The sequence below is a fragment of the Lissotriton vulgaris genome, chromosome 5 (assembly GCF_964263255.1).
Source record: "Lissotriton vulgaris chromosome 5, aLisVul1.2, whole genome shotgun sequence".
NCBI lineage: Eukaryota > Metazoa > Chordata > Amphibia > Caudata > Salamandridae > Lissotriton > Lissotriton vulgaris.
In genome coordinates, this window is record NC_141693.1 from 859,468,608 (window position 1) to 859,484,833 (window position 16,226).

The window sequence follows — 16,226 nt, forward strand, 5'->3', positions numbered from 1 at the left end:
CAACCTATTTCTTTCGTTTTTCCTCCTTTGGTCTGTGAACATAAACACAATCATATGCAAAAGGGAACAAGCTGGTTTCTGTCTGAAATCCGGGGTATCCCAGCAAATAAGGTCCATTTCTGTTCAAAAACATCAAACAATCAAGTAAATATAGGGGGTCCTTTAAGTTTGTTAAGCTTTCCCAAACAGAATACCAGATATATCTAAAGCCACTTTTTCCTCAAAACTGGCTTTACCAAACTTGGGCACATATGATATTTATAGCTTTAAGAAATGACACATCTGTGGTATGAAGTGCTATATGAAAAACAAGTTATTCATATTATGTATATATACCCATCATATATGTACTAAAAAAAAGGGTTCAGCGTTAAATCATTAGTTCAGACGTAACAATAGGTCGTCGCTAACAATCTATCAGAGAGGTATACATATAAGGCTCTGAAGATGGCCCTCTTTATCACTATCAATAGATATGAGAGTCTAAGTACACTATGTCTGTACACTAAATGGCCACTTAGAAGGACACATTTTGAGAATGATGGAGTGTAGCCAGAACTGAGCCCAGATATTGGTGCCGACAACCAGACATTAAAAGCTTTCATCTGCTCTTCAAAGTCAATAGAAGGACAGAAAGGAAAGGGTCAGCAAGACTGGACAGGACAAGGCTCTCATGGACATTAGCAATGACTCCCTCAGCCCCCACAATAAAGTCCAGAATAAAATGCCATCCTGAGAAAACAACTCTCCAATGGTTGACTCACAAAACACAATTAGTATTCACGTGCTTTTTTCAAGATCAATATTTTTCTGCTGATCTGCCGAGGAGGCTTTTATGAAGTTTAAGTGGGTTCATTGTTAAATACTCCAGCCTGCAGAGGATATGGTGCGCCATATTAATTCCTTTTCTTTTATAGATCAATAATTAGACTGCTGATTTGCTTAAAAGGCTGCGACGGACGCGGTACTCTACCGTTCCATGGCGCGTGCTCGAAGAACCAGTAGCCGCCACCACCATAGTTGACGAAGACCATGACAGTCAGGGCGAAACTGAAAGAGTAAGAATAGGGCAGGTGTAAGGCGAACAGCAACAAAAGGGTCAGGTGCATCAAATGCAGTACAAACCAATACATCAAGCACGCCATGCTACTTACCTTTTCAAGTAGGTGTTCTATATCAAATTGGGATGAATAATATCAGGCAGCAAAACTTAGGGACGGTAACTGCATAATTCAAGTGCATTGGGATCAACGACATTGCATTCATTCACATACAGCAGTTACTAAACATTTAAGGCATCAAAAAACAGATGCTGTTGTCACTTGTGAGCCGTTTACAAAGCTTTCACACAACGTAGTGCAGCACCCAAAGTTTCTGCATTGCGTGAGAGGAAAAGATTAGGAAAGCGCCTGTCTACAGAGACATGGCACTCTCCTCCCATCTTCCTAGCTCCTGTGGACAGTGGGGCTGCCAAGCGCCACGCACAGAGTGTTGTGCGTGTAAAGGAATCTGTGTTGAGTCTAGCATAGGTTTTGTACAGGAAGATTCATCTTTCACTGCAAAATATTATGCCCAGACAAACTGTAAGACTATTCCCACTTTGGATATGTGTTGTACAGTGCAGACACATGCAAAGTGGAAAACGGTCGGAAAAATAAAAGCATTTCTCTTTTTTAACACCTGCTTCAAAGTGGCATTATTTCTTCATGAAAAACCCTGCCTACTATTGTTAGAGTAAAAAATATGAGTGGTACCACCCAAGGAGCGCTCCTTTGATGAAGAGTAACTTCATTGCTTTTCATTACTTTGAGGTACTTTCCAGAGCAAAACAACTTTGCACTGGAATGTAAGTTAAAACATATTTTGCATAGACTTGTGTCACTTTTGTGACTCAATCACACACAAAAAGCAACTGGAATATTTCCATAGATTGATCAGTGATGAATTAATCAATCCTTTCATTGAACCCCTTGGGTATCTAAAGATATTGGATTAGACGCCTCACTCACTTGATCGTGACATGTTTCGTCATTGGCGCTTATCCATACCCTGGTAGGATGGTAGGATGGTACCACCAGGGCGGACTCGACCAGAGATGGAATGGGAGTTCTTAGAAAAATCAAAACTGGATAAGCAGGGATCCAGGTGAAAAGTATATCTATGGAAATATCCAGCTACTTTTTGTGTATGACTGATAACTCTGGGAAAGTGCAACTGGTCTTATAATCTCTCGCTCTCTAACCTTCTGAGGAAACTTTTGAGACTCAAAACCACAGCAAAATGTTTGTAAATCTGTGCCTAAGTAGTTTTTTCTGTGCACCACTTGAAATTGCCAAAAAGGCTGGGGAGAGGAAAGCATAGAAACGAGAAGGTCTGTTTATGACACCAAGCTGAGCATAGACAGCAGTGATAGCAAGAGCAGGACATATATGACAGGAAGTCAGCTGACATTGGCAGGCAGTAGGGCTGGAAGCAGGTAGAAGAGGATGGACAGGGCATCAGCAAAGGGGTCTTCCACCATTGAACATGATGGTATAGAAACATGCAAGGCATAGGCAAAAACTAGGTTGGTAAGCAAAGGGATGGGATTTCTCCCTCACTGTTTCATTTAAGAAGGACAAGAATGAAGAAAATGAGAAAAAGGTATATAAGCAAACACGTTCAGGGCACCAAAATCAACATAAAATAAAATACTATTGGCAAAAATCTATTTTATTCTGCTATTTTATATGGAGCCTTTTTCCCATGGGGCATTAGTGCGATTGAGAGTGAACTAGATGATACAAATTACAGGTATATAACTGTAATAAAACAGAACAGTAGAGACAACAAAGGTTACAGCAAACGCATTGAGGCAGGCTTGATCATTCGGGTGACAAAGAAAGAAGTCCTTTTCCATATGTTTCTACATTGACAGAAGGGATGGCGAAGTTCTGCGCTCAGTAGGGAGGTAGTCCTCGAAGGACCTTGTGGCACCTGAGAAGGCTTGATTTTGGGATTTGAATTTCGATATTTCAAGGTATGGAAAGATTTTTTTCCAAACATGTTCTGGCCTACAAAGTTGTTGAGAGGACCACATAGTAATGGGGGATGTTTTGGATGCATGACTTCGTAACGGAGGCATCATTTTATTAATCTAATCTAAGCTTTGATGGAAAGCCAGTTCTTTGAAGAAGACTGAGATGTGGTGGAGTTTTCTGGAGGATGAGTGAAGGAGGCTGCTGAATGTACTCTGGCCTTGATTGGTGCCAGTGAAGGCTTCTGGATACCGGCCTGCTCATCACTTACATAGTTGAGACCAGAAAAGACGTGCTTGCGCTGATGAGTTTAACTGCGCATGGAAGAGGAAGGGCCCACTCTTTTTTAGGAAATGTAGATAGTAATTAGGAGATTTTGGTGAATCTGTTCATTTGTGAGATAAACATCAGTGTAGGATCCAGTGTTAATCCCAGCGAAGGTGCTGAAGTTGCCAGACAAGGAGTGTAACCCAGGGGCGTGGATTGGCCAGTAAGATTTGGGGAGGGGGGTGAGCTTCAGATTTCTTAACAATCATATTGATTCAAATACATTATATGAGAAGCAGGGCAGGAGGGGGCCATAAGGAGCAGTAAAAAGGGAGAGCAGTGCAGATTGTGAGGGGTACTTCTAACTCAATGCTTTGTAAAATTACCATTAAGATCTTTGATACAGAAACAAGAGAGAATGTGTTGTCTGCATGTGTATGTAAAACTCCCAAATGAAAGTACAGACATCTTACCATACCCAACTTAAATCAACTACTTACTACAAAATATATTAATTAGGTGGGTGTAACACCTCAAACATCCCCCCTGAAGCCACGCTCCTGGTGTAACCATCTGCACTGAGTTCCTCAATCAGAGTTAGTTCTACATTGTTTCGGTGTCTGAGGGAAAAGAGAAGGAAATACATTTTAGAAAGATTTACAGCAGAAAACTGCTTGACATCCATGATATACGTTTGGAAACGGTGAGGAAAAGGGTATGGATGTCATGAATCATTATGATTTTGATGTATACTACGCCATGGGCACACCCATCTAGTTGAAAGCCAGATTGGAGAGGAATGAAGCAAATACGAAGCCGAGGGGGCGGGCGAGTATGAAAAAGCCTAGTCGCCGGCGGTTGTCTTGCATGTCCTCATAATAGTGAGTATAAATTGGCCTCTAAAACGTAAATGGTATGGTGGGAGGTGTATGGAGAGCTTCTTTTTCCAGAACTGTGGTGTGTTGCCGTGTATATTGCAATGTATATTGGTCAGGGCAATGACATATGTGCGCTGCTCCATCAGCATCCAGTGAAGGTTTCCTAAAACTTGTGAGATATATTGGTGTCTTGGGGTGCTGTCAATAAGGCAAGCAAAGGCATTCCATAATCTTCGAAGGCATCTAAGACGTTTTGTAGAGGCACCCATGAAACAGACGTTCCCATGGTCACAAAGGGATAAGACTAGGGCTTGGGTGATATTTCTATGAAGGTGGGGATCCGGAAATAATTGTCAGACATGCGTTGAACATTCTTCAAACATTGCTGCAGAGCATTCAAGAAGGCTATTCAAACCAACTCAAGAAGACTTGGTCACTAATGAAATGTGGCACTTGAGGGGTTTAGCATGATCAACTGTGTCAAAGGTCACTCAGAGATCAGAGAGAATATATAGATAGGAGTCAACATCAGCAAAGACGTGGTTTATTCTTATAGCTGCAGTTGCAGTGCTGAATCCAAAGAGGAAGCCAGATTGGTGTTTTGCCATTAGTTGTTCTTTGTTGCCCTGGGAGACCTGTTTTGGACTTTACCTAAACACACCAGTTGTGATGATTTTTTTTTATGGTACTTGGAGGATGGATATCCCGGTAAAATATGGTGTGACTGAGATGTTTTAATATTTTGGCGGGTTCAATTTTATATCAATGGGGGTGGAAGAGTGCCCTTTACTGTCGGATTTAAGGTGCATTTTGAATGGAGCATAGTCTAAGGTTGTCTCATATAGAGTTGCTTATGTCTGTGGATTAATGGGAGAGGCCACTGCACATAGTTACTGAAAGGTCCTGAAGAGTGAATGGAGGACGTGCAGTGTTATATTGGTTAAATTGAAATAAGCACCAGGCACCACTGGAGGAATTTATCGTTCGGTTCTTCAAGAGCTGGTTTTGGCATTGATAGTAGCATGTTTATGAGCTCTTAAAGGCTTTAGTCTGGTGTAGAACATGGAAGATTTTGAGAGGCGTCGTAAAGTTTCACTAGTTGTTTCTACCTTGGTTTCACTTGCAATGGGGCAAAAAAAGAGTACTACTTCATAGAGAATACTAATATAGGGAAATAGACTGGTATCGGTGTCATCCGAAAGGGTGATCTATTTGAGTCTTTGAAAGAGGATGCGATATGTCGACCATTTCAAAGGCGGCTACTAAGAATTTTTTGTTGGCATTTCTGCGGGTAATAATTTGAAGAGAACTTTAAGATGAATGGGATGAGCAAATGAACTGTCAATCGATATCATGTACCGGAGAGGAGGCCACTGTCACAGAGATGACAACAAGAAGGTCCTGAATGATCCCTATAGCTTGGATAGGGAGTGAAGGATGCGTGCTAAATTAGATTATGTACGTTTACAAGGTTCTCAAGTGCTGCGAAGGAATTTCATTTCGGATTGTCACAGTCAGGGTTGAAACCACCCAGAGATATGCTACTTGGCAACATCATTAGACTAAGCCAGTCAGTGAAAGGGGCAATACATTTCAATTTACATATGGGAGGGTAGTAGATCATGTGTATATAGACAGAGTAAGATGGAGATGGAGAGAGTGGTGTTTTGTGGTAAATAAAAGTAGAATGCATGATGGTGGGGGAGTATTTGCAATACAGTGAGCGCTTGAAAAAGACGGCAGTACCAGCACCTTCTTTCGACTCTCTGTCTTCTGACGGAGGACTCTCTGAAGGCTTGGCAGTAGAAGTTAAGCCAGGATTCAGTGCTGTGTACTACATCAGGTTTGTACAAAGTGATAAGATTGGTTTGATGATGCCAGACTGATGGCCACCTGCAGTCGTGGATTTCGGAAGCATGCTGTATAGGTTAGTCTTTGTGATGTAGGGTGGCATTTCCGTTTATGTGCGGCACAAGTAACTTTGACCATCATAGAACAGGAATTTGGTGTATCACGTAACAGATCATGTGAATCCAGCCCTGGATATTTTAAAGTACCTCCTACAAACGTACCTAAAAAAACTCATAGGTAGTCCACCTCCTTCATCAGCCATACTGGTGAAGCCGCCCACTCTACATGCACTATGCACTAATCTTGCTCCTCGGCTCCCAAAGCATATCTAACCACTTAACGCTACAACACAGAGCTGGGGGAAAGAATGATGCAGACTAAATACACGCTGTTTGGGAACACTATCCTGATCAAAGAGGAGCGAAACTGACAGACGTTTAGAACCGTTTACAACACCTAGGGCCAGTTGTAGGTGGCTAGGTCTTCCTAATTCAGAATTACCGATTCGTTATCAAGGAATGTTAAAGAACCGCTAATATTTTAGTGATTCCTACCTACATTCCATTTACCGAGTCCTTAATAGTGATTCGGTAATAATCGCTATTAAGGACTCGCTAAATGGAAGTTACCTACATCTGGCCCCTAGTTGTGTAATCTCCCTCTGCCCGAATGCTGAAAGACTCCGGGGCAAATTGAGAAATGACTATGAAATTCAGATGCAGCATTCTCAATAACCCTGGTAATTCCTCATTTCAAATGGATACTTCCGGGTACACATCGTAATGCCCTTTAATTCTCTACCCAGAGTTAGCAATGCCCTCTGTACTGGTAGCTCTTGGGAGAGATGAAACATCAGGCTCAATGTTTGGAGAACTCTTAATAAGGTCCTAATAGTACATGAGTTTCCAGTCTTAAGTTGATGATATTCTAAGATGTGAGCATTATATCTTTGGGTACCTACTCATCATACCTCACTTACGATTATTAAAAATGCAATTGGAGACCAGATTATGATTATAAATCTGTTATAACAGCTAAGCTTGTTGTGTATGAACTTGTGAAGAGCTGGCATGGTCCAAGTAGACAGTAAAGTGAGAACTTTTTGAAAGCCAGGATCAGAGCAGCTCTGAATTGATATAGGTACTCGCCCACGCCAATCAAACAACAGATAATGTGAGCTGTCAGGTAGAGGTATGCATTAGAAGAAACCCATGGGATGAACACCAGTGTCATGATCCAGACCAAGAACTGCAAGTGCACATGGCAGTTAACAATGTTCTCATCTATGATCCTGTCAGGTGGAACAGCATCCCAATCAACATCAGAACTCTCCCAAACCATCTGCAGCTCCCAAAGGTGATGAAGGCCCACTTCCACAGAGAACACAGCATCTCCACAAGATAGGATTGACTGTCAACGACCATCATGCATCACTGTAAACGATCCTGAATAGTAATTTTGGCCCCCGCTTTTGTTCACCCCTCAGATGCTCTCTTGTTGGGTAGGTACTCTATAAGTACTTACACATTCAGACACACACAAATACTGACAGCTGTGGCCATGGGACTGGTACATAGTACAATTTCACATAGGAGTGAATTGGTGGTAAATGTAAAGTCATCATGGGTAGGAAACATTGCCCCACCATGTACATAAGTGGGATGGCGTGAGAGGCAAGGAAGTTTCCTATATCTGGGTCCTAAAGCTAGGAAAATACGGAAGCAGACTTGTTTACATCATTCTACATTACAGAAGTCATAGACTCAACATAAAGGTGCAGTATATGAGTCATGGGATAAAAGTAGTACGAGCAAAAACGATTTCCTGCTCTTACAGCACAATATTTATGCCATATTTAGAAATGTGCATGTCTGCAAGTCAAACTATTTCTGCTCAGGTGATAAAACATGAATTTGGTGCATGCATTAAATCGCATATAATATCTTAACATACGATCTTCCGCTTGTGCTAAAATTGCGCAGGAATTTACTTAGGAGTCCTGCAAGCACCCACTTGCCACCCACCACATTGTCCTTTTGCCCACTGCTCACCAATTTGGGTTCTTTCTGAGCGAGGACTGACCCCTGTGCTTTTACAGGACACTGAATTGCTTTACAATTAAATATTTAGAGACATAAACCTACTGCACTGCATGAATACTGGCCTGAACCTTTATTGTGGGGCAACTGCTGGAAGCAGGCATTTGATCACTCTGGAATTTTTAGTTGAGAAGCTACAGGTGATCACAGAGGAACCTAGACTTTGGGTGCTAAATGAGGGATACTTAAAGTATCTTCCAGTGGTGGTTCATGAGAGGGTAATATCCAGATGATTCACCCCTACAAGTCGATATTAATTAACGGTTTTAACTGACAATTTTTGTTGCTCCCAGAAGCAAAAAGTTGTCCCTTTCAGTAGTGACTTCACTGCTAAAGCAGAGGAGCATCACCCCAGTGCTTTGAAGCAGGGAAAGAAAGGAAAAATAAAATGATAATAACTTGATGTTAGTATCCTTTTAGTTTGTCCTGCTACAGCAGCATGATGGATGGGGCGGTGTTGCTCTGCTCAGAGACCACAGCAGGGGGAGGATTGGTGGGCAATACTGAAGTACGCATGACGCTTTGGTCGGCCTGAGAGGGCCCTGGCACTTATTTTTTTTTACAAAGTAGGCACTGGAGCAATGGTGCAAGGGGAATATTGTTAATGGCCTGAGCTATATTATTCATGGGTGTCTTGAGCTTAGGGGGTTTGTGGGGTTCATGTCTTAGATCCAGGGTCTACTCATAATAATTATGTATGGTCATTTTACAGTGAATTTCATATGTTGGAATCTATTGTTTCCACAATGAAATATCTGCCCAGCTTTCCTTGAAGCTGGGACTGGGATGCAGCTCTGAGTAATTACCAGAGGCTGAGATTTTTTCAGGCTTTCCATCAAACACTTTTTTTGCATACTTTACTGTGCAGTTTCAGACGCCTTCCAAGTGAGGACCAGGGTTGTTTGATCTTGCCTTTTCTCCTCCTGCTGGCCATAAACTGGATCATGAAGACATCCACAGTAAGTAGAAGAAATGTGATCCAGTGGACAACTTGGACACAGCTCAATGACTTGGACATTGCAGATGACCTGGCCCTATTCTCCCATACCCATTGGCAGATTCAAGAGAAGACCAACAATGTGGCACCATGTCAACTCAACTTGGCCTCAACATCCACAGGGGAAAAACAAAGATCCTGCAGGCTAACATGGCCAGAGCAGCTGCAGTCACTCTTGCAGGTGATGCACTGGAAGCAGTTGAGGCCTTCATCTGCCTGGGCATTGTCGTAGAAAAATAGGGCAGGACAGATGCTGATGTCAAGGTAAGAATCGGCAAACCAAAGACTGACTTCATTCAGCTAAAGAAGATGTTCAGCTCCAAGGACCTGAGGCTGAAAACCAAGATCAGGCTTTTTAACACCATTTTTAAAATCGGTCCTTCTGTATGGAACAGAAACTTGGACGATAACAGTGACCACAACCAACAAAGTTCAGACCTTCATCAACATCTGTCTGAGGAAAATCCTCTTAATCCACTAGCCAAATACCATCAGCAACAACTACCTATGGCAGCAGAGTCTCCAACTTCCTACTCATGAAGAAATCATGACAATATGCTGGTGCTGGATAGGTCACACCCTCTTCAGACCACATCAAACACCACCAAGAAAGCCCTGACCTACAACGCTCAAGGGAAAGGAATAAGAAGGCCAAGAATCACCTAGCACAAAGACCTCAAGGCTGACTGCAAGGAGATGGTTTATAACTCGTGTCAGATTGAAAAAGTAGGCCAGGAAAGAGATGACTAGAAAGTCCTGGTTGATGGCCTATACCCTAGGAGGGGTAGTAGGCATAAATAAGTAATTTAGGGGCATATTATCAAGGGGGTTTATCTCCGCTTTTTTGGCTTTAAAAGCCAAGAAAGCGGAGATAAAATTATCTCCCTATTACCTAGCTGTCGCTAACACCAGTTAGCGACAGCTAGTAGGAGATAGCGACCATCTTGGGCCCCACTTTTCATGTCAGGGATATTTATCACTAATGACATGCAAAGTGGGCGTGCCAAGATGTCAGCGACTGGAAACAGTCGCTAACATCGCTATCTCCTATTACAAACTTCTGGAGATATTCGCGCTAAGCGCGAATATCTCCAAAAGCTAACACCTGCCCTGAGCAGTTCTTAGCCATGTTATCCAATGGGAGGTGGATAACATGGCTAAGAGCATTTGCTTGGTAATGCATGAATATTGCTGACTTTTCAGAGATATTCATGCATTTCGGACGATTTTTATCGCTTAGGAGATAAACCTTGATAATATCAAGGCTCCTAAGCGATAAAAATCGCCGCAGCTCGGCGATAAAAATATTGCCGCTAAGCCAACCTAGCGATAATTATCACTAGTTGTTGGTAAAATGCCCCTTAGCGTGTCGCCATAAGTGGGAGAGGTATGTCCAGGCATGTGTCCCGTGCACACCGTGTCACTGGAACCAAGCTATACCTGACTGATGAGCCCTAACTAGGGCAAAAGCACACCTGGGTTGCATGTGTTCCGGTTCAGGGACTCGCTTGATAGTTCAGGCTGGACTTTTCCCATTGGAGCACGGTCAAGAATGATTTTCATATAGCTTGGTCCAAACTGAGGTGGCACAGTGTGCAAAATAATGATGGATTGCGATGCGGTCTGTGGCTAAAATTCATTCAAGCATTTCATTCATTACTTTTTACTATACATAAGAGCTTTTCTTGTAGGCATTTCTGTCTTAAAATATCTGGCATGGGAATGTATATTATTCCCAATTAGTTTGGTTGTACACACAGTGGCCTTCCCTTCACCTTAACATGGCACTATAGTGTGACTGTCTCCAACAGCTGGTTTCCTTTTCTTGAAAACCACAAATTCAGCTAGCTATCTTATGAGGCTTTATAAGATGAAAAAACGGTTCTCATTTGGAGTTTGGTAAACAAGGTACTCCGCCACAAATAGTTTTAAACTAATGGCCCACCCTCTCTATTCAGAGTTTGAGCAGATGTCATGGTTCTGATGGGGGAGCCATCGATGGATCAACAGGGTTGGGGATAATGGTGAAGGCGCATCAAACCATCCGCCCTATTTACAACGGACAGTCCGGTGTATTTGTTTTCCCCACTTTGGGACCACCAGCGAAATTCTGCTGTCCTCAAACTAAAAAATAATTCAAATGACTCCCACACTCTGGGAGAAAAGGCCCAGGGTCTTAGGGTATTTGTTTTTTTTTTGTTTTTCCATAACAAATGGTTGCTTTGGGAGTTTATTTTTGAGGAAAAAGTTTGCTGAGTGGTGACCTGAAACATGGCAGTTGCTCCAGAAACTTTCAGTACCTTTAGAGGCGCCACCGTGGGAGCAGCTCCTCTGAAGGCACAGAGATGTCCATAGGGTCCCTCTGGGCTTTAAGTGGCATCGAAAAAGTGGGTGGTCCATAAAATGGACGTGGCCTATGTAATTAAGGGTGTGGCTTAAACACAAACTCAATTTCTATGATTCCCATAGTGTGCTTCTCGCCTGCTATTTTGATTCCTCCCTGAGCTTGATGTTATTGCATCCAGATATGTAACAAAACATGACATACATCTAAAACTAGCCAGGACTATTCACTTTTTCAATGGTGTTAGCTGTTTAACCCTTTCCTTGCGCCCGTCGGCCAACGGCCGTCGCGAGCACTACCTCCGTAGTGTTGCGCACATCCGTTGCCTGACGCGGCCCTGCCCACACAATGGAACGCTCCGCATCGCGGCGGAATTGCCGCCGCGGTTAAGGCATTAAGATAATTAATAAAATTATATTGTACATAATTCCTATTGAAAATTTTTCAATTCTGAAATTGGGAGGATCTGAGTTAAACAGGACTGGGGCCTGTGTAAGGGATCCAGGTGCTCGGAGTGTCTCAATCCCTCCAGTTATGCTCACTCTATGCTGGATTGTACACCCCTTTTCTCTTCTCATTTCCTCCATCTGCATATCATACACCTCATCTTTTTCCTCTTCAGCACCCTCTTTTCATTCCCTGCAGAATGAGCTTCCTCACTTCTCATTCGCAGAGTCAGGTGGGGGGAAGGGCATTTTCCTCCCTGGCCCCCAGACTCTGGAACACCCTCCCCCCTGAATTGAAGACTCAACCTTCTATTATGCTCTTCAGAAAAGCATTAAAAACGTGGCTCTTCGCCGAGGCATATCGATAATCCAGCACATGGCTCCAGTTTTATATTTTTCTGCATCATATTTCTGTGATAGGCGCCTTGATGCCCGCTGGGCTAAGTCGCGCATTACAAGATGGCTTTCATTAATTCATTCATTCATTCATTCATTCATTCATTCATTCATTCATTCATTCATTCATTCAAACATTCATTCATTTTACCATCCCCAAAGTAACACTCCCAGTCATCTGTAAGCCATGCATTTTCTCAATATTTTGACAGCTGTGTACCGCCCTCAAACACATTTGCACAGAATCACAATTGCAACTAGAAAATGTGGCCATTGCTCTGTGTGCTCTGTATAGAGGCCAAGCACTGGTTGGCCATATATTCTGAATTCCTTTTTGACCCACTGAGAGAAACTTGAACTGCCTCATGCTAATTTATAAAGAGCAGGAGATGGCTCAGATCAAAGTAAGCACTTTACAAAAGTAATATGCTGCCCTAAAAAAACAAGCACTGGCACAGCCAATAGGTCACGCCAATGCAAGAGCTATTGTCTTTGCCAATGTGTTTTAGCCATGTTGTACATCAGCGTGGCTGCTGCTCAGCACGGCTAGAAGTTAGTGGCATAGAGGAGGGTCGCGTGGAGTGTCGTCAAGTGGAATGGCGAAGAGTGGAGTAGAGTGTGGCAGAGTGGAGTTGCAGAGAGTGTTGTGCATTGGAGTGCCATAATGTGGAGTCACGTAGAGTGGCTTACAGTGGAGTTGCATAGAGTAGAGTGGACTGGTGTAGTGTGCATTGGCATAGTGTGCTGAAGAGTATAGAGTGGCATAGGGTGCCGTGGCATTGACTGCAGTCGCATTGAATTCAGTGGCATAGAATGCAGCATCGTAGAATGCAGTGGCATAGATTAGAGTGGTGCATAATGGAGGGCAATGGTGCAGGGTGGAGTAGCGCAGAGTGGAGTGGCTCAGATTAGAGTGGAGCACAGTGGAGTGGTGCATAAGAGTGTGAAGCAAAGTAGAACAGTGATGTAGAGTAGATTGGCGCAGAGTAAAGTGGCAGAGTAGAATCGTGTAGAGGGGTGCATAGTGAAGTGGTATAGAGTTGGGTAATGCAGAGGGCAGTGGTGCAGAGTAGAGGCAAGTGGCATAAAGTGCGGAGTAGAGTGAGTTGCACAGAGTGCAGTGGCATAGAGTGGTGCAGAGTAGTGTAGCATAGGGTAGTGCAGAGTACAGTATAGTGCTGCAGAGTGCAGTGGCATAGAATGAAGTGGTGTAGAGTAGAGTAGCATAGAGTGGAGTAGTGCAGAGTAGAGTGACTTAGAGTTCAGTGGTGGAGAGTGCTGTGTTGCAGAGTAATGTCTCAGAGTGCAGTGGTGAAGAGTGGTGTAGAGAGCAGTGTCGTAGAGTACAGTGATACAGAGTAGAGTGCAGTGGCATATAGTGCAGTGATATAAAGGGCAGTTGTGTAGTGTGCATTGGCATTGAGTGCAAGAGTAGAGCAGTGTGGAGTGGAGCGGCATCGAGTGGAGTGGTGCAGAGTGGACTAGAGTGGCATAGAGTGCATTGGCATAGTCGATTGTTTCAGAGTAAAGTGAAGTGGTGTAGAGTGGAGTGGAGTGGTGCAGGGTAGAGTGCAGTTGTGTAGAGAGGCATAACGTGTAATGGAATTGAGTAAAGTGCTTTAGATTGCAGTGGTGGAGAGTAGATTAGAGTGGCATACAGAAGATTGGCGTAGAGTGCAGGGGCACAGAGTTCAGTATTATAGAGGAAAGTGCATTGGCATAGAGTGTTTTGGCATAAAGTAGTGTGATGTAGTATTGAGTGCAACAGCATAGAGTGGCATGGTGCAGATTGCAGTGGTGTGGAGTGGTGCAGAGTAGAGTGAAATGGTGTGGATTGGAGTGGTGCAGAGTATAGTGAAGTGGCGTAGAGCGGAGTATGCATTGTGTGGTACCACAATGCCATTACAAACAACACATTTTCAATTGAAATGACCATTACATTTGCACAGACATACATTTTTTCTGATTAAACTATACAGTGACCTAACAAGAATTTGTGGAAATTGCATCACCGAGAGTAATGATTTGTTTTGATTATATTAAAGTATTTGTTTCCAACACACTTCATAAATAACACAAATTTGCTTCATATGTGTTCCTAATTCTGAAATACTTACACAGTCATGTAAATGTTATGTGCTAGAAAAAAACTCTTTTCTACCCTCAGCATCCAGCAAGAATGTCACTTAAATCCTCTTACTTTGAAGTCAGAGAATGAAAAGTAATCTAGCACCCCCGGAAGACAGTGCCTGACATTTAACCTCAGTCTGTGAATGCACAGCAAATATGACAATGTAAGAACTAGATTTAAGAGTTTGTGTACAGAGAGTGAGTTTGTGGAAGAATACAGCAAACACTCTTTAGTCAACTGGAGAGAAGAAATGAACCAGGAGAGCCTAAAACAAATAAAGCCAGCATATAGAAAGCCAGGAAATGTGAGTTACAAATCACAAAGCCAATGGTGAACAACAAGCGGAATGCATTCCTAGGCCAACTTTCTGAAAGTCAACAAGATGCTACAAGAAAACCAGACAGCTGACCAAAAAATACTGTAACACAACACCCTGGAAAAAAGCAAACACTCTTAGGGAATTCAAGATTAAGTAAAACATGTTAAATATAAACTGGAACACGATGGCATGGATTATTTTAATTGTTTTAAATTATTGTTCAGAAATCAATCAATGTTATCTGCAACTTAAAGACATTATTAAAGGGCTTAGTAGGGACACATTTCAATGCCCATTTTTAATTACTCCCGGGCAGGACCTGGCTGGGAACCGAAACCGGCCCTGGCAAACTGCTCGGCCGGCACCCCCATGGGTATTGGATATTGCGGACCCCTGGTAACAAAAACAGCCCCCCAGGGGGCTAAAACCGGACCCACCCTGCTCCCGGGTCCCGAACCCAGAGAGATCCCAGCCCACTTAACGCCCTAAATATGTTGAGCTGAGGTGTGGCCAGGGTGGTGGAGGTATTACCTTGGCCATCCTGTCAAAATGCAGGCCATCTGCCATACTCTAAATAAGGCCCAAAATGTTAGAACGTTGATTTAAGCTGTTTTGGGAACAATATCATACATTTACACTTTATGGGCCACATGCATCAATGTAAGGTTTTGCGATTCCTTATTTGCGAAAAATAGGGAATCGCAAATAAGGAATCGCAAAACGGGATGCATCAATTTAATCGCATAATTTTTGCGATTTGGTAAAAATCGCAATTTTACAGAATCGCAAATATTATGCGAATTCTAATTTGCGATTTCGCAATTCCCATTGATTCCTATGGGCCAAAAGGCCCATAGGAATCAATGGGAAGGCATTGACATTTTGTGAATTTCAATTAGCGATTCGCAAAATGTTAATGCATTCCATGGGTGCAGGGGGATGGGGGTTCAAAGGACCCCCCCCCTGCACCCCTGAAATGTATTTTAAAGTGCATGTTTCACACACACATGTCCTAAGGACATGTGTGTCTGTAACATGACAGTGTTTAAAATGCTAATTTGAGCATTTTAATAGTTTTTCGCAAATTACCACGAGGTTCACCCTTGTGGTAATTTGCACCCCCTAATTGCAAATTCGCAATTTTAAAAGCAATCATGCATTGCTTTTAAGGAATCGCAAATTTGCGATTCCTTAAAAGCAATCGCATTTTTGGAATTCGCTAAAAATAGCGATTTTCCAAAAAATGATTGATGCATCCCAAAAACCTATTTAGGAATCGCAAACGGCCGAATTTACCGATTCGGACCGTTTGCACTTCCTAAATAGGTTGATGCATGTGCCCCTATGTCTTTCCTTTTCTATCTCGCTTTTTCCTTCACACCCCCCTACTTGCAGTTCCCGTTTCTTTTTCCTCTCTTTTAACATTTCTCTTACATCTCTATCCATATATACATTTTGTATTTTTACTTATTTCTATTCAT

The 16,226-nt window shown here is 42.7% G+C and overlaps 1 protein-coding gene across 1 annotated transcript in view; it reads right to left on the reverse strand.

Moving 5' to 3' along the window:
- The window catches only part of LOC147711708 (heparan-alpha-glucosaminide N-acetyltransferase-like), a 1,547,073-nt gene that overhangs the window by 646,645 nt on the left and 884,202 nt on the right, over nucleotides 1-16,226 (reverse strand). The window contains exon 8 of the mRNA XM_086920225.1: nucleotides 974-1,050. Within this exon, the coding sequence (XP_086776351.1) occupies nucleotides 974-1,050 (77 nt within the window). The remainder of the gene's footprint in view (nucleotides 1-973; nucleotides 1,051-16,226) is intronic.